The sequence below is a fragment of the Juglans microcarpa x Juglans regia genome, chromosome 3S, assembly GCF_004785595.1.
Source record: "Juglans microcarpa x Juglans regia isolate MS1-56 chromosome 3S, Jm3101_v1.0, whole genome shotgun sequence".
Classification (NCBI taxonomy): Eukaryota; Viridiplantae; Streptophyta; class Magnoliopsida; order Fagales; family Juglandaceae; genus Juglans; species Juglans microcarpa x Juglans regia.
The window spans coordinates 27316206-27337557 of record NC_054599.1 but is presented as its reverse complement, the minus strand read 5'-3'; the positions used below and the strand labels follow the sequence as shown (position 1 = coordinate 27337557).

Below are 21352 nucleotides of genomic sequence, written 5' to 3'. Positions count from 1 at the left end.
TAGTTCCATTCCATTGGCGATATGAAGTACTCATCTCGTGTACCATGTTCACTTTCCATTTCATACAATTATTGATACTTGTCAACGGGGAAAAAATTGGTAGTGGCTTAATTTGAACCATGTGAACTTCAACATAATCTTAAAAAAAAATGGTAGTGCCTCAATGGCAGCAATTGTGTTTTTTGAGAGTATTTGTTTTCTGGTCTTGTAATGACTGGAGTTTTTTTTTTTTTTTTTTTTTTGTAAGTAAGAGAAAAACTTCATTGATGTGAATGAAATAGACATGTACCAAGTACATAGGAAGTATACAATAGAACACCTAAATACATTCTAAGAGCGATGAACTAAGGATAAGAATTCATGAATATCATCCCCATTTAATACAATAGCTGAAAATAAAAGCAATAAAGTATGAAGAAAAAAATTCTTCAGCTCCACCATTGTTCGTTCCTTGTCTTCAAAACAGCGCGCATTCCTTTCCATCCAAATACACCACATAATACACAACGGAATCATTATCCAAACTGCTGCCACTTGATGACTGCCCTGCAATTGTCTCCAACAACCCATCAAATCCACCACCCTCATAGGCATTACCCAAGCCACACCAACCCTTCGAAAAATCTCATCCCACAACCCTCTCGCTACGTCACAATGTAGTAGAAGATGATCTACAGATTCTCCACTCTTTTTACACATGTAACGCCAATCCAACACAACACATCCTCTCTTCTTCAAGTTGTCCGTAGTCAAGATCTTCCCAAGGGCGGCATTCCAAACAAAGAAAGCAACTCTAGAGGGCACTCTAGACCTCCAAATGTTCCTCCAAGGGAATGAGGTGTGATCCTGTGTTATCAAGATTTTATAATATGCATTTACTGTGCATTTCTTGTGATCCTGAAACCTACATTTCAAGCTATCATGCTGTGCCATAGTAGTCCCTAAGGAGTGTAGCAAGCTGAAAAAGTGTGAAACCATAGATAATTCTCAATCATGAATATCCCTATTAAACAGAATATTCCATTGATGCGAACCATGAGCTGCTAACCTCACATCCGCCACTGAAGCCTCCTTATTAACTGCAATACGATATAACGCCGGAAACACTCTTTCCAATGCATGGTCTCCACACCACACGTCCCGCCAAAAACTGATTCGGTTGCCCTCACCTGCGACAAAACGGATATGATTTACAAAACTTGTCCACCCCTTCCTTATAAACTTCCATAGCCCCACTCCATGCCTCCCTCTCACTTTTTTGGAACACCAACCACCCCAAGCAACACCATATCTAGCATCTATAATTTCCTTCCACAAAGATCCCCCTTCCAAATGATATCTCCAAAGCCATTTCCCCAATAACGCTTTATTAAAAATTCTCAAATTACAAACACCCAACCCCCCATTCACAACTGGGGCACATACTGTCTTCCAATTAACCAAATGAAATTTCTTCTCCTCCCATATGCCTCCCCATAAAAAAGCCTTAAAGAGTTTCTCAATCCTATTCACCACCCCTACAAGCATAGGAAAGAGAAATAAAAAATAAGTGGGAAGGTTAGTGAGTGTGCTCTTAATAAGAGTGAGACGACCCCCTTTCGATAAATACACCATTTTTCCATCCAGCCAACATTTTCTCTGTCTTCTCTACCACCCTATCCCATATTGCTCTACTCTTGAAAGTTGCACCTAGCAGAAGGCCCAAATATTTCATTGGGAAAGAGGACACACTGCAATCCAAAAGACTTGCTAGACTACGTATATTAGGAACCACACCCACCGGGACCATCTCAGACTTGCCAAGGTTCACCTTAAGCCCTGACACTGCTTCAAAACAAAGTAATAAAGCACGTAAAGTTTGGACCTGACTCCTATCCACTTCACAAAAAAACAGAGTGTCATCTGTGAAAAGGAGATGTGAAATGGTACAAGGGCTACCAGAGCCATTTCCCACCTGAAAACCAAATAAAAAACCCCCACCCACAGTAGCCTGCACCATCCTACTCAATGCCTCCATAACCATGACAAAAAGAAGAGGAGATAACGGATCACCCTGTCGCAAACCCCTCGAGCTATCAAAAAAACCAGCAGGAGTGCCATTAACTAGCACTGAAAAACGGGCCGTAGAAATATAATGTCGCATCCAAGAAATCCACATATCTCCAAAACCACACCTCTTAAGCAAATACAAAAGGAATTCCCAGTTCACATGATCATAAGCCTTCTCCATGTCTAGCTTGCAAAGAATACTTGGACTTCCCTCCCGCAATCTAGCATCTAAACTCTCATTTGCAATGAGCACCGAATCAAGTATATGTCTCCATCGAATAAAAGCATTCTGAGGCTTGGAAATAATACTTTCCAACACTGGACTAAGCCGATTAGCAAGAACTTTTGAAATAATCTTGTAGACACTACTAACCAAACTTATTGGACGAAAATCCTCAATACTCGAAGCCCTATGTTTATTGGGAATGAGCGCAATAAAAGTCGCATTAAGTGATTTTTCAAACTTTTGAAAAGCATGAAATTCATTGAACACCCGCAAGACATCACCTTTCACCACATCCCAGCAAGTTTGGAAGAAACCCATTGAGAAACCATCCGGACCCGGCGCTTTGTCCTTAGCCATACCAGAGATGACCTTGAAAATCTCATCTTCAGCAAAAGGTCTCTCCAAGACACTCACAAGTTGTGGATCAATTGCCTCAAACGGCAAGTCATCAAGCTTCGGCCTCCAAGTTACCGATTCGGTAAGAAGAAGTCTCATAATAATGTGCAATATGACTTTCTAGTTCAGCGGGAGAGGATAGAACCTGAGTACCTGAATGTAGCGACTCGATCACATTGTTACGACGATGAGAATTAGCCATTTTGTGAAAGAACTTCGTACACCTATCACCCTCTTTCAACCAAAGAGCTCTGGATTTTTGACGCCATGATGTCTCCTCTGACAACAAAACCCTTTCCAACTTTCCCACAATCGAGGCTTTCCTCAATAACTCCTCCTTAGAGGCCCCTCCCAATAATTCCTTACCCTCTAACTCCTACAATTCTTCCAACAAAGTGGACTTTTGATTGTCAATGTGACCAAAAACTTCCAAGTTCCACTTCTTCAGATCTTGTTTTAGAGCCTTCAGCTTACCTGCAAGAATGAAACTCGGGGTGCCACTAAACTGGTACGATGCCCACCAAGTACTCACCGTCTCTACAAACCCGTTCACTTTAAGCCACCCCCGATCATGATTTTCCTACCCCCGTGAATGCCCCCACAATCTAAGAGAATGGGAAAATGGTCTGAACTGACTCGAGCTAACCTTTTCTGACTTACTTCTGGATAGTGGGCTTCCCATAACGGCGAGACAAGGAATCTATCCAATTTCGACCAGGCACGACCGTTAGACCATGTATACTCACCGCCCACCAAGGAAAGATCCATAAGGTCCATATCAAAGATGAACTCAGAGAATTCCACCATGGCCAAAGTATGCCGATGATGCCCCGATCGTTCACTAGAAAAACGGGTAATGTTAAAGTCACCCCCCATACACCACGGCACATCCCATAAAGAGTGTATTCCCGCCAACTCCTCCCACAACCGTCGCCTATCTCTATCCATGTTGGGACCATAGGACCCTGCAAAAGCCCAATCCCACCCATCGCTCACATTTTTTTACTAACACCGAAACCGAAAACTCACCAACACACTCCTCAATCGCCTCAACCACCCTTTTATCCCACATCAACACTCCACCTGATGCTCCCTGAGAGGCCAAATAGGACCAACCCACATACGAACATCCCCAAATACAACGCACAAATCTTCTATCAATAAAACCCAACTTTGTTTCTTGCAAACATATCACATCACCCTTCCACGACCTCAATAAAGCTTTGATACGAAGACGTTTATTGCTATCATTGAGACCCCGTACATTCCATGAAACAATTTTAGGCTTCATTAAAACTTAACTTTCCCCTCCCTTTTGGTCTAACCCTTCCGCTACTCCCATCCTTAACATCATAATTGATGGAGCATATTAAATGTTTAAGTTCCCTGTCTTGTTTTCTAGTTGATTTCGAACGACTAGCTTCAATAGCCACAAGAAGGGCCATAAATTGTTCCTCATAACCTCCGAAAGAGACCCCAAAAATATTTTGTAACTCCTCTACCTTTTTGAAAATCCAATTCGACGAACAACTCCCATACTCTGAACTGGGAGGAAGTGTACACAGAGGAGTAAGAGCCCCCTCCTCCCCAACACTGTTATTGGGAATCAGAATCAAATCCGAAACACCCAAATTATTTGTTTCACCACTTGAAACCATATTATTAAGAGGACTGTCATCCCCAGAAAATATGCCACCAAGAATATTCAAACTCCATTGATGGGGAACCACACGAATAATCTAATTGCACCTGCACAGCCTCACCCCGAGATGAAATCCCACTTTCCCGCGAAACAGACTGCTCTTGCATAGCCTCAGAGCTTTCGACCACCATGCACGACTCAGAATGCCCATTCTCCACCAACATCCCTAGTGACGAGGACGCAGAAGCAATTCTCTAATTCTCCAACGCTATCGGCTCCACCAAAATCTCCCCCTCCTCTAAAGTGTCCCGTCGAAGCACCTTTACTGGCTCACTAGGGTGGTCGACGGAGGTCATCGGCACTTTCTATGCCGGTAAGGTTGCCGGTAATGTTCTTATCGGCGCCACAGAAGCATGTCGCAGTCCTTGGTCCGATATCTCGGACCCGATATCCTTTCCCGACCCATCTGTTGTCACTGCCCTCCAGGCCTACACATGACCTGAGGCCTGACCCATACCATGGCCCAACACACGACCCTAGGACAAGGCCCACTCTTACGGCCCACAATATCCTTCAGCTCAGCCTTGCCCTTAATGCAGCGTTTCAAGTAACTGATTTCATCTAACACGATGCCCACTTTCTCCTCCAAGCCAACTAACATCCTCAAGACACTTTCCTCATTTAACCCCAATAGTCTGCTGTCTTCTCCACCATACCTCTGCATATCCTCAGAACTGATTGCGCCTGCACCACGTCTCTCACAGCACAAGGCGGTACCTTCTTCAGCACCTCACTGTACGACCTTGCTCCTCCTGCCCATGCCGATGAAGCATCTCCCTCTCCTCTGTTCTTCTTTGCAAAAAATTCCTGGGATGTGTTCGAAACAGAGGGTGAACAGATCTCCATTAAAGTATCTCCAAATCTCCTCCACCCCTCCCCCTTCCTCCCTTCTGGAATCACAAGCAAACCTCTCCTCTTATCGTGACCAAATTCTGAGAGGGAGATGAAGCTACCATTGAGATTACGTCCCTTCCTCACTATTAACACAGTGTCTCCTTTCCTACGAGTTCACAAAAACTCATGAGGACCCAGTGTACCTGCACATTCCTTCACCATAGAACCCAGCCAACCCAGAGTTTCCCAATCCACTGAAATATATTTCACTACACGACGACTACTTTCTATAATCCTCCACCACCTCGCATTCTCCTTTATGAACTCAAAAAGCTTCTGGTCAATGAACACCTCATTACACAACCCCATCTAAACCAACCCACAAACAATACAACCCTAATGTTTCAGTGATACACTAATCCCCTCAAGAAGGAAAAGCCATTAACGAATCACTACCAACAGTAAGGAAAAAACCACAACAAAAACTGAAACTGTACGGAGAGAAAATATTTCAAACATTATCATTCCAATCATGAATAAAACTTTGCCATATTTACAGGGGTTTGCATAAAGGACTTAAGAAAAAAGCATTGAAAACAATAATAATGTGCATCGATGACTATTTAGAAGTAGCCTTTAGATTGACTGGAGTTTTGTATCAGAGTTTCTACTTGTTTGCTGTTATCTAGTTCATGTTGCAACTGCTGCTTTGTGCTCTGCATGTAGCTAGGTCAGGTTTGTTTAGGCTTGCCTCATTAGCATATACATTTCTTTTGTTTAAGTCTTGAAAGACTCGTTTGTTATGGGGTATGCCACCGCATTCCTCTATAAATGTTTTCCTTCTTTAATAGACTTACTTACCCAAGGAAACGTACGAGTGTTTTGCTGGTTGTAAGTTTAGGTGTCAGAATTGAGTAAATGATTCTCCACAAATTTTGGCTTCTACTGGCCATGTCAAAGTGTAGAATAATCATGTCAAGACAGTAATATGAGGTGAAGCAGAGGGGCAAGCTAACTATGGAAATAGAAAAGCAAAAGAAGCTCATCTTGAAAATGGTAAGATACTTTGTAGAATGAATTCATCAGACCAGAATTTAAATATTTAAGAACAAAATACTTCAATAAGGTAATTGAAAAATCTGGACTAGCCTCAAAATCAGGACAAAAAGAAGAAAAAAAAGCCAAAGTCTAAAAACATTATATTTGCATGAAATTTCCATATGCTACAATAACTCTATGTCTAAAGAGAAAAGAATAAATGAATATTTTATGCACACCTTTCCAATCAGAACATCAACAGGAAGTTTTGCCAAATGATGCCCAAGAGGTGTCAACTCTTCATCACCTTCAAGTGCCCCAACCTAAAAAAAATTCCAGTTCTAGACTTTAAATGGAATGTTTTTTTGTTATGAAAATAAGTACTTTCACAATGTGCATAGAAAGTTATTGTTTCGTATGAAGGCGAATGACAGATACAGACATCACTAATTTCATTTATTGAGTGCCATGATAGGCTTCTGCAAGAAGGGTAATGACAAAATGGAACATTTTCTTTTTCTTTTGTGATTGGAATTGATTAGAAGCAGGGAGGGGTGAAACCTGGGTACACAGGAAGAAATTAAGAATATAAGAGAAAGCACCCCATTTAGGAGAGAGGATAAAAACAGGAATGCATAAAATCTTTTTTATTCCTATGATCAGTAAACAAAAGGAATGCATAAAATCTAAGAAAGTAAGAAAGTGCTAATGGAACATTTCCATATGACATGAAAAATCTCAAGGGTTTAGATACAGATTCACTTCATTATTGTGGATGCATAGACTTAAGAATTCAAATAAAGAAATAAAATGGGTTAATTGCAAAAAAGGGGACAGAACAAAACACCACTAGCTTAAATATTTCCACAGAGAAGATAGGAGAAGACTATTTTCTGCCTGAACAAAGACAGAAGACTGTTTATACACGAATAAGTGACATATTTCATGTCCCAGGAATTATAATTCCATGTGAAATTTTTCTCATGAGTTTTATTCAATGAAGGAACAACATGGTCACATGAGAAGTCTTCAAGAGGTGCACATACAAAGAAGAGAATCCTCCAGTTGCGCACAACATCCAATAAAAAGTGACAAAAAAAATTGTTTGACAATTAGGATCCTCTCATAGTAATGATACTTTTTGTATCTAATTGAACAATTTTTTTGCTACTATTCATACATTCAGAATTAAATCAGAAGCATCACTCTCACAATGAAATCTACCTCGTATAACAATGAAAGTGCTGAGGTTATAGCGTCCTCCCTAGGAGGTTCTAAAGCCTGGAACAGAAGTTAACAAATAAAACCAGTTAAGACAGTCCATCAGTTTAAACATCTGCAATCAAAAGATAGCATTAATTACCTTGGATAAAAAAGGCTTTATGTAACCCAGAGAAAGTAACTTAATTTGTAAACACAACTCCACTAATGGCATCCGAAGCATCTCAGGAACCTTGGAATTGTTAATGGCGTGTGAGAGAAAAAAGGTCAAAAAAGGCTATGCAACTTAAGAGCATTTTCTTTCTAGCAGAGAATACCTGAAAATTGCGCATGAGTTTCTCAAATCTGTGGCGTGTATACAAGCTAAAGCAAGTTCCAGGTTTTACACGTCCAGCTCTTCCCCGCCTTTGCCTTGCATTTGCTTGGGAGATCCAATCTTCAACCATGCTAGACAATTTCTAAAAGTGACCAGTTAAAAACAGTGAGACACCAGGACCAGTAAAGGCATGTAAGGTGTATATAGATAACTGAAGGGACCAGTCTGAATCAATACTTACCAACAAAGGACACAGTCAAATGGGGAAAGTCTTTAATTAGTGTCTAAGGTAATACAAGCTAACGCAAATTAACCTTCTTACGGCAATTTCTATCGACTTTCTACGCAGCTCCTTAAAGAGAGGGGAAAAAGGCATAGTTCTGTGAACCAAAGATATCACGTGCCACAGAACCATGCTCAGCTTATCCCTTGATTTATCTAGCAGAACACAGGTTATTTTTCACTCAATTCAAAAATTGCATGAGAGCCATGCACTATCTTTCTTACCGAGTGATCTTATCTAGCAGAACACAATTTAGTGTAAGAGTAACAATATTAAGAAAGATGTGACTCAATACTAGTATCCTTCTTACTGAGTATAGAAAAGCACACACCTTCTGAGGATTATAACGATTCTCCTTATGCTTTCCACAGTCAATGACAAACACCACATCATCTATTGTAATACTGGTTTCTGCAATGTTCGTGGCTATAATGACCTGAGACACAAGATATTGAAGAAAATAAATCTCACATAAGAAGTCAAAAAAAGGGCAACAGAAGTTGAGAACTTTGGTACAAGCATAGGTCAAACAAATTACAAAATATACTACAAAGTCAATGTTTCTTTGTCAAATAAAGTGTGTACAAAGGAAACTACATAAGAAACTCAAAGGCAAATGATGAAAGAGAACAACTTAATTGGGGTTCTAGAACCATCATCACAATTTCAAATGTAATAATGAATTAGTCATAAGAATTCTTGATCGTCTCCAATAGAGATATTATTCTTCCAACACCAAAGGCTAAATTATTCTTGTATATCATTAGGATAACTTTTTTACACATTAAATGCACTTGAGAACTCACTTCCTTCTGGTAAAATTCTTATTATTGATTATTATTGATAAATAGGAGAGTCCTTCCTTTAATGACAATGGTCAATTGAGAAGTCACATGGTTTTTAAATTTTTATAAGTGGAAATTCAATTTTCCAGACCAAACACACATTTTTTATTCCAAGTCACATGAACAAGGACTTTCATCCACCAATAAAAGCACTGAAGCATACAACATATTTAAACGAAGACTTCAAGGACATACAAGATATATCATAAGCATAAACCAGTGATTCGAAAGTTTAATTGGAAGAAGCAACCGGCACAAGTGACAAAACTTGCCTTGCGTATATTTTCAGGAGGACGTAAAAACACTCTTTTTTGATCATTTGATGCAACGGATGAATGTAAAGGGAGAATCCAATCAGAAGAGGGTCCACCAAACCGGTAAGAAGCAGCTAGCTTATCGAGTAACTGGTAGATTTCAGACACCCCCTGTTATGCAGTACAGCAGTATTAAACTTGTTTAATGCGGGAAAATACAGACAATAAATAACCCAAGAAAAGGATTATAGAAAGGACATACAGGTAAAAACACAAGTATGGCACCCTCGCCGCAAGTTTCATCAACATGACAAACTAAGTCCTCAAGAAGATCGTAATCAATGACATCTTCATTCAAAGTTTTCTGCACCAAATATAAATAAAAGTGAATTTTCCAAATTATTTTTTTGCTAAGTAATTGAATTTGTCAATTATAAAGTCACCTTTGAAAGTGTGTCAGAATTTATGCCTTAGAGGTATTTACCATATTCTGTCGTGTTTGTTCGCTGTATGACTCATACATGTTTGGCAAATAATACGGGTTAATACAGTCTTCTGAAAGCAGAGAATCATCTCCCCATGCAGACGAGACAAGATTCTTCTTACCCCTACGGACATTTACAGGACCACTCTGGAACTGTAGCAAAACAAGAGTTCACAACTTAGGATATGACTTTCAAAATAGTACTGCATAACCCACCCAATAATCATACTTGAAACTGTACTGAATTATCCAACCAAACTACAAGTGCCACAACATGGATGGAAAAACTGAAAAATCATTGTACATTCAAATAATTGATTTAAAAAAATAGCCAAAAAAGCTCTCTCGGTGGTATGCTGTTTCAAGATTGTGAAGGATGGATTGGTGAGGGCTTTTGCAGGTATCTAAGGGACAGAATTTGGATAGCAGCAGGTGAATTTTGTGGGATGAGATAGCTAGTTTGTACAGCTGGTGGGATAGCCCATGATGTATTGGTGCAGATTTCAATGTCACTTGGTTTACGAGTGAAAGATTGAGGCATTCTTGTCTCATGACAGAATTTTCTGTTTTTATCTTCGAGTTGGACCTCCTAGATTTGCCCCTTGTGAGGTGAATTTGCATGGTCTCATACTCGGGTTTGGTCAAGATTATATACTTTCCTGGCATCACATTCTTGGGAGGCTCATTTCCCGGAGGTATGGTAGAAGAGATTACCTTGGGTTTGTTCGAAACATTTTCCGATCCTCGTGTGGGGGCATTAATGAGAGTCATAGATAATTCAAGTTTGAAAATATGTGGTCAAAAGCCTATGGGTTTGTGGACAAGTTGAGACAGTGGTGGTCATCCTATTAGTATTAGTACTCTTAATATTCTGGAAATTATTACAGATAACCTAAAATGAATAATATGAATAACCTTTAACATGATGAATACCATAAAAAGCCCATTTTAATAGCACTCCATGATGCACTATTCCATATCAAACTATACGTAAGACAGATTTCCTTATCAATAAACAAAGGAGTCAATATATTCATCTAATCATGCAAAGTATAGGTATATTTGTTTAAGTGAAATGTTGGGAATGCTTGAGAATTTATTTAGAATCTATGTATTGTTTATTAGGTTTTGTGATAGTAGATAAGAAATTTTGAATAATTTTTTTTATATATATAATGTATTAGGGTTTGTGAAAGTGGATAGGTGGAGTTGAAAAGTTGTTTGAATATTATTTTTTTGGGTAGTTTTTGCTTTGAATTTTGTAAAAGTAGTTTTGATTTTTGTGTTTTTACTTTTCACTAAAATCTAGGCAAATGATTGGATGCAAAGTTGAAATAGAATTTTTTTTTTCAAGTTCAAAAAATGTTTGAACTAAAGTCTAAACATTTTTTAAAACTTTGTTAACCAAACATGACCGTAATATTTCGACATTTTCATGAGCAAGTGGAAAACATTAGGAAAAGCAAAAAGATGGACCTAAGAGAAACTTGTCCTAATTTAATACAACAGTGAAAAAGCAAGCAAAAATGTTCAAAGAGTTCCATGACAAAGTAAGGATAGTCAAGGAATCAAAATCATGATACCTTCTCCTTGGTGGATTCATTCCTAATAGAAGCTGGAGAATCGGAAGGAAGGCGATAATTAATACTTTCGTATATATCCTCAAGAAAGTAAGTTGTCACGGGATGAGTTCTGCCTTCTGCAGTAATTATTGGGCAATTCCCAAAGTATCTTGAAAACAAATTGGAATCTACAGTAGCAGACCTGAACATTCAAACTATATAAGCCCACAAAAATGAAGAAAGCTTAATAAAGATCAAAATACAAATAAGATATGCATAATTATATCTACAAAAAAGTGGAAATTTGCATACATAAGAAGGACCTTCAATTTTGGTGTGCCATGAGAAGATTGCTTCTCTATCAGATTCTTCAAAACAATTAGTAGAAAATCACCCTGTTACAGAGAAAGAATCTGATCAAAATTCAGGTCAGAGTACATTACCTCTTATTACAACATCCACAGTCTTATCGAGGAATAGGTGTATAACTCGAGGAAGTACCAATTACATGTGACCGTAAGTGATAGGGACACTAAAATTAAAACCCACCATACCACCTATAACAGGTTAAAATGAACCAGAGAGAATAGCTGCAAATAATGAGAGTTTTTATTTCAAGTAAATACTTGTGCATTTCATTGACTGTGAAAAAAATAGTGCAAATGAACTCATAATCACAAGACCCACTTCGAATATATCAACGAACCACCCATAGTAAAATTAACTCACCAACAAAGATCGTTCATGCACTTCATCAACTATGACATGAGTAACACCAGTCAAGTTTTTGTCCCCCTGAAAATTTGAAAAACACAACAATCAACAATGAAGGTTGGTGTGCTTTCAATGGGAAGAAAAAAGAAATTAGAGGTCCCAAAACAACTGACTATAATATATATCAAAGCCTACTTTTACTAAATTTGACCAGTTATTCCATTGTAAAAGAATAACTGTGGTAATTAAAATAGTCAAAACACAAGGGCATATGCACAGAAAATATTTAAAAAGAATTCACTTCAATTAAATAAAGATATGAAAAATATAGCACTGGTGCCAAAACAACTATCAGAAAAACATAACGGGCAAAATTTAAATCTGATATGAAATTTAAAAAGCAAAAAAAAAAAAACTATAATAAGCATCGTATTGATTACAACAGATTCAAAAAAACCACCCCACCAAACACAAGCGCATACATTACAAAAAAGTAACAAACAAAATGTAACCCTGATATGACATAAAAATCAGCATGAGTACCATATTGATTACAATAGATTCATAATAACCACCCAATTAGACAGGAGGGAATACCGAGAATTTTCTTAGCAGAATGCCTGTAGTACAAAAGAGAAGCTTTGTTTTCTCAATCCTGAGATTGTGAAATTAAGCAAAAGAAAAAGGCAAATATCAGTGACACATTTTTCATAGATGTATAAGAAGGTATGGCATATCGATTAGCACTGACGTGATCACTAATCCATTATACTCTCAAGTTTCCAAATGGAAATTAGTAGCTCTCTTTGCTTGTTAACATTCATATATTAAATAAAACAGCACCTACTTGATTTCATGTACATTAAAAATATATCTCAACCAAACACTTGAAAATGTGCTTAGTAGATGAAGAAAAAACCTAAAACGAAGAAAAGAAAGAATTTTTGACAACCAAACTCCAAGATTAGAAATCCCAGAAAAACATTAGGAGAAATGAAACTGTGTAAACCTCTCAAACTCTTTTTTTTTATAAGTAATAACCTCTCGAACAATAATACATAAAATTTAAAAAAAAAAAAAAAAAAAAAAAAGAGGCATGACATCAGATAAAATGATGCCTCTGTTATTCCATGCACTATTCAGAGTCAATTAGTGGAACAAGAATCTGAACACCTTGCACTATCAAGACGGACTTGGTAACCAACCAAAGAACCATCTGAACCCGGTGAAGGTTCACAGCGCTCATCAGCAACCCTTTCCGCCACAGAAATAGCCTGCAATACAATGCAGCAAAGACAAAAACTATGGTCAACAGGTAAGAAAGAATACCCCGTGTTACAGCATAACAAAATCTTTAAATATATTACATATATATATATATAATTATCTGCTGAATACTGTGGAACAATGAATCTCAAGACAAAAGGGACAGTGCTTTTAAAAAAAATATATAGCATCAACTCAACCAGGAGAAAATACGTCGGTCATGGATTAATAACACTTTTTCAAAAGTAATATGATCTTATTAACAATATGAAAGGGGCGCAACCTTAGTACAAAAGAGGTATACAAGAGAAACCCCATTCAGGAGTAAAAGAATTAATAACACAAATTGCAAGCTTGATTGGCACCTTTGCTACCACCACAATCCTGAAATAATAACTAAATGTCCAGCAATCCAAGCGTGAAGCCAGTCAATAGAAGTTTCTATTAGATAGACATGCCAAAGGGCATAGGAAATTGGCATGGGAAATCATCTCATATTCGCTCTGGACAGCACGAGAGAGAGATCATCTTTCAAAGGATGTCCAACTGTTTGACTCTTTAAAGGAAAAGGAGGAAAGTTGTTAGTCAAGGTGCTATCAGATCCCTGGATGTCCCAGAAGAACAGCTAGGGAACTTTGCAAGACATAAAGCCCACCATTCTTTGACAGACCAGATGGATTTACAGAGATTTTCAGATCAATAAGGAATCTGATTTGCAAGAACAACCTACTAAAAAAACACATTCAAAACAAATTAACCAGCCAAGTGATGGTACATTAAAGACAAGATGATTTATGCTGGTGGCACTGATTTAATCTAATTCTTCACAACAAGACATTCATGAAATACACAAGTGAACTAAAGCTGTACAACATAAGGTACACATTACATTAATGTGAAAAAGTTTGTACCCACCGCTATTCTCCTTGGTTGCGTGCATATGATGTTGCACTGTCCACCAAATCCGGATTCAACCATATCATCCAAAATAAATTGTGGAACCTACATAGAATGCAACTCATATAAGCTGTGGTACTGTTCTACTAAGGGAGGATAATTGGAGCAGAGTAATAATAGCCATGCCAAAAACTCTGAATACTAGAGACATTCCATGACTACACGGATAAAAAATGAACATTGAAAAACATAGAATGCTCAAAGCAAACTAAAAATGAATGTAAACCTGAGTTGTCTTCCCAGAGCCAGTTTCCCCACAAACAACAAGGACATTATTCTCCTTTAAAAGTTGCAATATTTCACCCTTCAAAGCAGCAATAGGAAGCGCAGCCCTAGTTTTCAACATCTCCTAAAGGAAATAACACGTGAAATGTAACAAACAGAAAAAAGAGAACACAAACTGGAAATGCACAAGGAAAAAAATTATAATGGAAAATGCTAGAAAAACTTGCAATTGCAAAGTGGAACCAGCATGAAATATATGAATATGCAGACTATTTAACGACTCTAGCACACATAGCTTGCCCACAAGTGAGAAAAGATTTTAACGTCATTGAAATTACCCAAATACCCCTGTACAGTAAAACTTCCAAAGGTCTACCAATTCTATCAATTAATTTGTTAATCAATATTCAGGCAATTATTCAATAAGAACAGCATTAACATAAAATAAATCAATTGCATAACACAAAAATTGATAACGAAGGGAAACCTTTTAAAGAACTCTTTAGAGGTAAAACCCTATGGGACAACCTACCCAGAAATGTCAATCCACTACTTGAAAATCTTTTACAAGCAAGTTTCAATTACAAAAAATTTGTCAATTAACACTCTTACTTGACCAGACAAACGACTCGTTTGTCTATACCACAATAGCAGCCAAAACGTCTAACGATCTTCAAATATTAACTTATCTACTAGAACTCTAGTGGCTGAAACGATCACACTATCTGAATCTCGGATCACAATCACACCCTTTGAGAGAAACAATATGAAAATTCTCAAGGGAATTTTCTCACCAAAATAAACACTAGGAAGTGCTCTAAAATATCTCGAAAATTGAATCTCTACATTTCCTAAATAGTAGGACAGTTTAAATGTATTTCTGGAAGCAGTTTCCAAGTCCTAGTGAAATTCTGCTGACGGATTGAATATGTCACGACGGTTTTGCGAACAGTTTGCTAACCACAGAAATTATCTCCACAGACTTGTAGCCATTTCAAATTCAAACTCTTCAATGGATAAGATAAGAACCTTGAGACACAGAATTACATGTTTTGACTTATCTAAAATACTTAATTACAAACTCTAAACAAACTCAAATATTTTACATTCAACAACTCACAAAATTTAAACTCAAGATGATGTATATTATCTTAGTCACATAATGCTAGCCAAACTCTTGAAATTCAATCATGAAACTCAAAGAATGGTAAGGAGGCAAATCCAAAGGACACGAACATAAAATAATTATTCTCTATATTGCCTACAAAAGATGAGGAAAATACCTAAAATCCAGCTAAAATATAAAAGAATGCACACAAGACTTTGGGAATAACACAAGTAGACATTGCAAACTTGAAGGGAGTTCAGATTAAACAACCTTGTATCTCTTCATTTTCATTTTGATCTCTTGTTCTCGTCTCAAATATGCACTCTCCATCTCTTTCCTTTTGTCTACTCCTGCAATATAAGCTCAACATAAATTAGGGAAGATAAATCAACACCAATCAAAAACTCATATTTACTTTTCTTTTTTTGTTTAGAACATGTCAACTTACCCCAACTGAATTTCTCTTTTTCCTAAAAATTTTGGACCTATGTTTATTAAATACATTATCAGTTGGATGAGCACAGAGCAAACTTGCAATCTCCCACCAAGTGCTAAAACCTTCAGTAATCAAAGCTTACAGGCTCTTATCAAACTGGCCGCTGAAATATCTTAAATATTTTCTCACATTTTTCTTCCTTTCAGTTCTCTGTTTGGTCGCTTGGTTTAGCGTGCACCTGCAGGGGTGGGGTTGGGGGGCTTATGAAGGTAAAGAACTAGATTTCTTTATTGGCAAGTTACACACACACCAGATGGGTCTTGAACCCACAACCACACCTTTCCACCCCCTTATTACTCGGAAATAGGTGTTGTTTGAGCTACGGCATATTGGAACAAAAAGAACTAGATGTAAAAAAGGTCAATCCAGTATCAAAGTAGAGCACCTCTACTAACAAGAAAGTCAGAGACAATGCAAACAAGCATAAGAGAAAGAACATACTGTCAATTAATGAATCAGAAGCAGCAACAGTTGAGTTCTTATAGTCTTCAATATGGAGCTTCTGAAGATTTTCTGGTAGAGAACAATCCACCACATCATCAGAAGCAGTTGAACTAGATTGATCAGCTTTCAATAACGAATTCACAAAACCAGCCCTCCGATCTTCCTCACTGTCTTCCATATTGGCCAATGACTCCCCTGTAAGTGTAAGCTTTCAAATGTTATGCCAATAGCTAACTACTTTAACAAGTTGACATTTTTTACTATCCTAATAAACAATATCATCTCGCACTACATGCAAAATGAATATATATACCCATATTGAAAAGGATATTAATCTACAAGAATTCAAAGATTTCCAGGAGTTTCAATTTTTCAGCTTTATGTCTTGGAGAGAAAAGAAAATGTCACCTTCCTTCCATTGCATGACAAGTGAGGCATAGGGCTCCATAACTAGCAGGTGAACTGGGAGATCAGGAAACAGATGACAAAGAGCAAATGCTGCCACTCTATTCTGTGCATCCTGTAATGGAAATGGTTCGTGTATTTATATTTACAAAGAGCCATCTATAATCCAATATGTAAATTTAAAAATCAAGGCACAACTTACCACTCGATGTACTAGTGTAATATGAAGAACCTCCCTTAAAAAATAATAACACCAGTGATGACAACATTGAAGTATCAAAGCACTAAAATAGGTGCACACATGAACACACACACTTTCAATTTTAAAGAAAAAATGAAGAGTTAAAACTTGAGCGACCCAATTTGACATCTGGTAGAAAAAAGTTTTGAGTCCAATTGCGCATAGTTCATTTTCATTTCTAAAGAAACAATGATCAGACTAAACTCAAACTATAATGAGCTAAGGGAGGCCCAAGCCACGTCTGGGCTCGTTCTTCAAAAGAACTAGTCAATAATACAATTGGAACTCATTTGAATCATTATAAAAAAGCAAAAACTTCTCCCTTCTAAGCAATATGGGATCTCATTCACCACTTATGCTCACTCAATATAGAGTATCAGAATCTCCCCTATTAAATTCCCAACATCCTCGTCTAGTCATTCTATTATAAATGACACGACTCAAGTCCTACGCTTCTTATTAAAATTGGCTCTGATGCCATTTGTAGGGAAGCTTAAGCAACGTTTGGCCCATACTCCAAAAGGACCAGTCAATAATATAATTGAAGCCCCTTTAAATCATTACAAAGAGCAATAACTTCACCCTCCCAAGCAATATTAGATCTCAGTCACCACCTTTACTCACTCGATATTGGGTATCCCACAAACACACCTATGTTTACATTAGCATGATACTTTCAAACCCATAAATGAGTCTCTAATCTTCTCCACCTCCTTACCATTTGTGGCTAGCCAAAACAATAAAACAACTATTGGTCTTGATTTTCACAAGGTGTAGCAGTTGTAGAGCCAAAAGCTATACACATTTCTAAAGAGAGTTATTATATTCTCAAACCGGTGTGTAGAGCACACCATCCACATCACTTAAATAGTAATATTTGATTTGTAAGATTTAAATTTTAAAATTTATCTTCCAAATCAAATTATTTCATATAAGCACTTTAGATGGTGTGCTCTACACACCGGCTTGAGAATATAATTTTCCTTTCTAAAGTCCTATCTCTTTTCCAACCATGATTAGCAAAAAATGTAGATAGCCTGAAGGATCAATGCCTTAACTGATATACGATTGGGCAGCTAGCCGCTAGAGACCCCTGAAATTTATCAACATACCTCAAGAATCCAGTGAATTTTCTTCAAATGGGTACAAAAAATAAAACTAAGTGAACAAACATCAAAGTACAAATGATAGATCGATAGCACACAAAGTATGCTGTCAAAACATGCATCAGCGATCTAGAAGTTCAGACTACTGCAGAAGATTCAGAGGAAAAAATTTCTTTAAGTAAATTAATATCATAATTATGCAGAATATAACAGGCATTAGCGGTTTTAGAGATTAACGAGTACCTCAGCAGATTCAAAGGTTCCATCCTGATCTGGAAGCTGAAGGGTGATCAGCCCCCCAGCTTTTCTGCTCTTGCCCCTCCCACTAGATCTGCGCAACACACTGACAGCATAAGAGAGACTACTTTCTTTGCCCGGCACTTTATTGAATTTTGGTGCTTCCCACCCTGATCTTTGACATAATTGGTGAAGAACAGCCTTGGGGATCTTTTTCGGGTCCCCCTGCCATTGGTTAAAAAATATTAGAGTAACATGACAATCAGATAGAACTTGCAATAAATAGAAAACAAATAAATAGAAGGCATAGGAGCCACATGAAAACCAAAAAGAGACAAACATCAAGCATTTCAAAATGCAAATGTCAATCCACCACATAGAAAAATACAAGGTTTTTCTATGGTAAAAACTTGTGGGTGCACAATTTATTAGAATCAAGCATCAAACAGTTGATTTTCTGCAATCTTCTGACAGAAAAGTTGGATATCAAACTAATTGAATCGTTTACTAATCACCACTAGTCCATAAAGTTTAAGCTAATTCGAAACAATGTATTTAATCACTCAAATTATATCCTTTAACAATTACCAACTACATATGAGGAGTAAAGCCAGACACATCAAATCCATATTCTAACCATCATTATAATTTTTTACAAATGCCATTTAACAAATTACCTTCTTCCATATGCCATCCAATTTTTCCAAACTCTTCTCATCATACAATTTTCTGATTTTTTCTCGCTTCTGAAGTTTCAAAACTTCAGGAGATAAACCATCATTAGATGGCGCATCTTCTAAAAAGAAACCACCAAGCTCTACATCTTCTGACTCTTCTTTTGCACCGTGTTTTTCCTCAATATATGAACTAGAAGAAGATTTCATTGGAAAATCCTTAGAGCTACAGCAATCCATATCTGCTTCCACAACAAATGCCGACCCAGGTTCAACATTGCATAATGATTTTCCTTCGGAATGCTCATGAGGCATGGAACTAGTACTTGTGTCCTCAGAAGCTCGTTCATATTCAAATTCTGATGCCAAGATGTTATCTGAAAATCCTGCAGATGAAAATTAAACGGCGCATGACAAGAGGTGCAGAAGAACACAATCCTTTACAAAAATCACCAAAGAGTTTAAATTTTTTAACCTAGAGCAGACAATTCTTGTTTGAGTTTGCGGATAACATTGCCTGCACGCTCCTGGCTTTTCTTATCCCCTTTTTCCTTGGCTTTCGTTGCTTCCAAACGTGCAGCATGGTACTCTTTTGCGATAACGCTGTACGACCTAGGTCCATGGACCTATTGCAATAGATTTTTTTTTTTTTTGTAAGATGAAATTTATTGAGTCAAAAAGGTTGTTAGCCCAATACACGGTGCATACAAGAGAAACATCTAGAAAAACCTGAAAAGTAGCACAAGAAAAAAAGGCTGGTGGGCCCCTATACAATGATACGAGGAGTATAGAGAATGACTTAAATTCTAACACTGGCTTTCACAATCATTTTTTCAATAAATCGGTGTTATTAAAACATAGAGGATGAAACCCATATACTCGACTCAAAAAACCCATTGCAAGACTCAACTGTTGAACCCAATACGATCCAGAACTATGGGACTATCATGGAGAAAACTTCTGTGTAGCACATTGGTATCACCTCTAACAGCCAGTGTTGCCACGACCCTCTGCAATTCTTTCATATGGGTGGCACCCCATGCTTATAGCTCGCAAACAAATATTCAGAATCTTAAGGCGCAGAGAAACATCACTTTAAATCACAAACTGAATAAACCTTGCAAGAGGCAATTACAAACCAAATAGAAGCTATATTCTCTTTATATAGGACTACTCTAAATGGCCTCTACCACACATATATGTATGAGGAAGACTCCATTGACACCAGTGTAAAGCTAAATTAGTTTTATTCAGTTCCATTGACTTCTTATAGGATTTTTGTACTAACAAACACATCAATGGACAGCATCAAGCCATTCAATAAATATTATTCACTTATTAGCATAGCTAATTATTTGAGAAAGGAGAGGGAGGGAGGGGGAGGGGGAGAGTACTTTAAGTTATTGTAACAAGACAAACTACAAAAGGAATGATGTTTCCCTGTTATGGTGAGACAGAAATAATTATCAGGTACCTAATAGTGGCAAACAAACAATTGTAAATACCTCCTCAAGGGAACTGTTATCAACCACATCATCTTCCCAATTTGTAGAATCATCCTGCAAATAATATCGAAGTGTTTTTAATTCCTCCACTGCATGAACTATCTCCCAAAACAGTTTTCTTCCAAATACATGCAGATATATATATATTTGTATATAATACTTATTCTTTAGAAAAGCAGCCAGTTGATAGAAAGTGCTCAAATTTTCAACTTATTATTCAATTCAAGATGAAATGTAACTTATGATTTCTGATATATCTAATTCCAATAGTTCCTCGTGTATCTAGGGAAACCAAATATCAATTTTTTGATCGGTAAAAAAAACCAAATATCAATTGTATTTAATCAACATATTTAGCAATAAATAAAAATGAAAAGAGAGAGAGAGAGAGAGAGAGAGAGAGAGAGAGAGAGATTTTGAGCATCTTATTAGGAGATATATATACTTGGGGTAGAAAATATGCTAATGCAATATGTCTCCGTACCTCTTGCTGTTGCTCCACATATTGCCTGATCCAATTAGCTTGAGAAGGTTGACGTGAATCTAGAGTATCATCATCCCACCGGCCCTTGATCTTAATAGAAATTTCTGGAGATTCCTCCTTAAACTCAGTAGATGGGTCCGCCGAAGGCGTCCAACCTTCCCGTGAATTCAATATGACACCAACAGAACCTGGCATTGAAGTTTGGTGATATCAGTATACAAAAATCCAGCGCAGTTTCATTCAGTTACTGCAAAAAGTAAATAGCAAGCACCATCTACAC

General features: G+C 37.3%; 1 protein-coding gene across 6 annotated transcripts in view; it reads right to left on the bottom strand.

The window, feature by feature from the left end:
* Positions 1-21352, bottom strand: part of LOC121257555 (DExH-box ATP-dependent RNA helicase DExH7, chloroplastic) — a 29854-nt gene that overhangs the window by 7777 nt on the left and 725 nt on the right. For all 6 annotated transcript variants that reach the window (XR_005939240.1, XR_005939241.1, XM_041158594.1 and 3 more), the window contains exons 3-25: positions 21073-21260; positions 20589-20642; positions 19559-19709; positions 19087-19469; positions 18416-18634; positions 16829-16940; positions 16418-16615; positions 15751-15830; positions 14374-14496; positions 14106-14192; positions 13098-13198; positions 12522-12579; positions 11940-12005; positions 11523-11605; positions 11232-11412; positions 9649-9801; positions 9427-9528; positions 9183-9335; positions 8397-8501; positions 7784-7924; positions 7609-7698; positions 7470-7526; positions 6485-6568 (exon numbers count right to left, since the gene is read on the bottom strand). Coding sequence is in view for 4 of the 6 variants with exons in the window: in XM_041158594.1 (XP_041014528.1) it covers positions 6485-6568; positions 7470-7526; positions 7609-7698; positions 7784-7924; positions 8397-8501; positions 9183-9335; positions 9427-9528; positions 9649-9801; positions 11232-11412; positions 11523-11605; positions 11940-12005; positions 12522-12579; positions 13098-13198; positions 14106-14192; positions 14374-14496; positions 15751-15830; positions 16418-16615; positions 16829-16940; positions 18416-18634; positions 19087-19469; positions 19559-19709; positions 20589-20642; positions 21073-21260 (2969 nt within the window). In the remaining 2 variants the exon portion in view is untranslated. The remainder of the gene's footprint in view (positions 1-6484; positions 6569-7469; positions 7527-7608; positions 7699-7783; positions 7925-8396; positions 8502-9182; positions 9336-9426; positions 9529-9648; positions 9802-11231; positions 11413-11522; positions 11606-11939; positions 12006-12521; positions 12580-13097; positions 13199-14105; positions 14193-14373; positions 14497-15750; positions 15831-16417; positions 16616-16828; positions 16941-18415; positions 18635-19086; positions 19470-19558; positions 19710-20588; positions 20643-21072; positions 21261-21352) is intronic.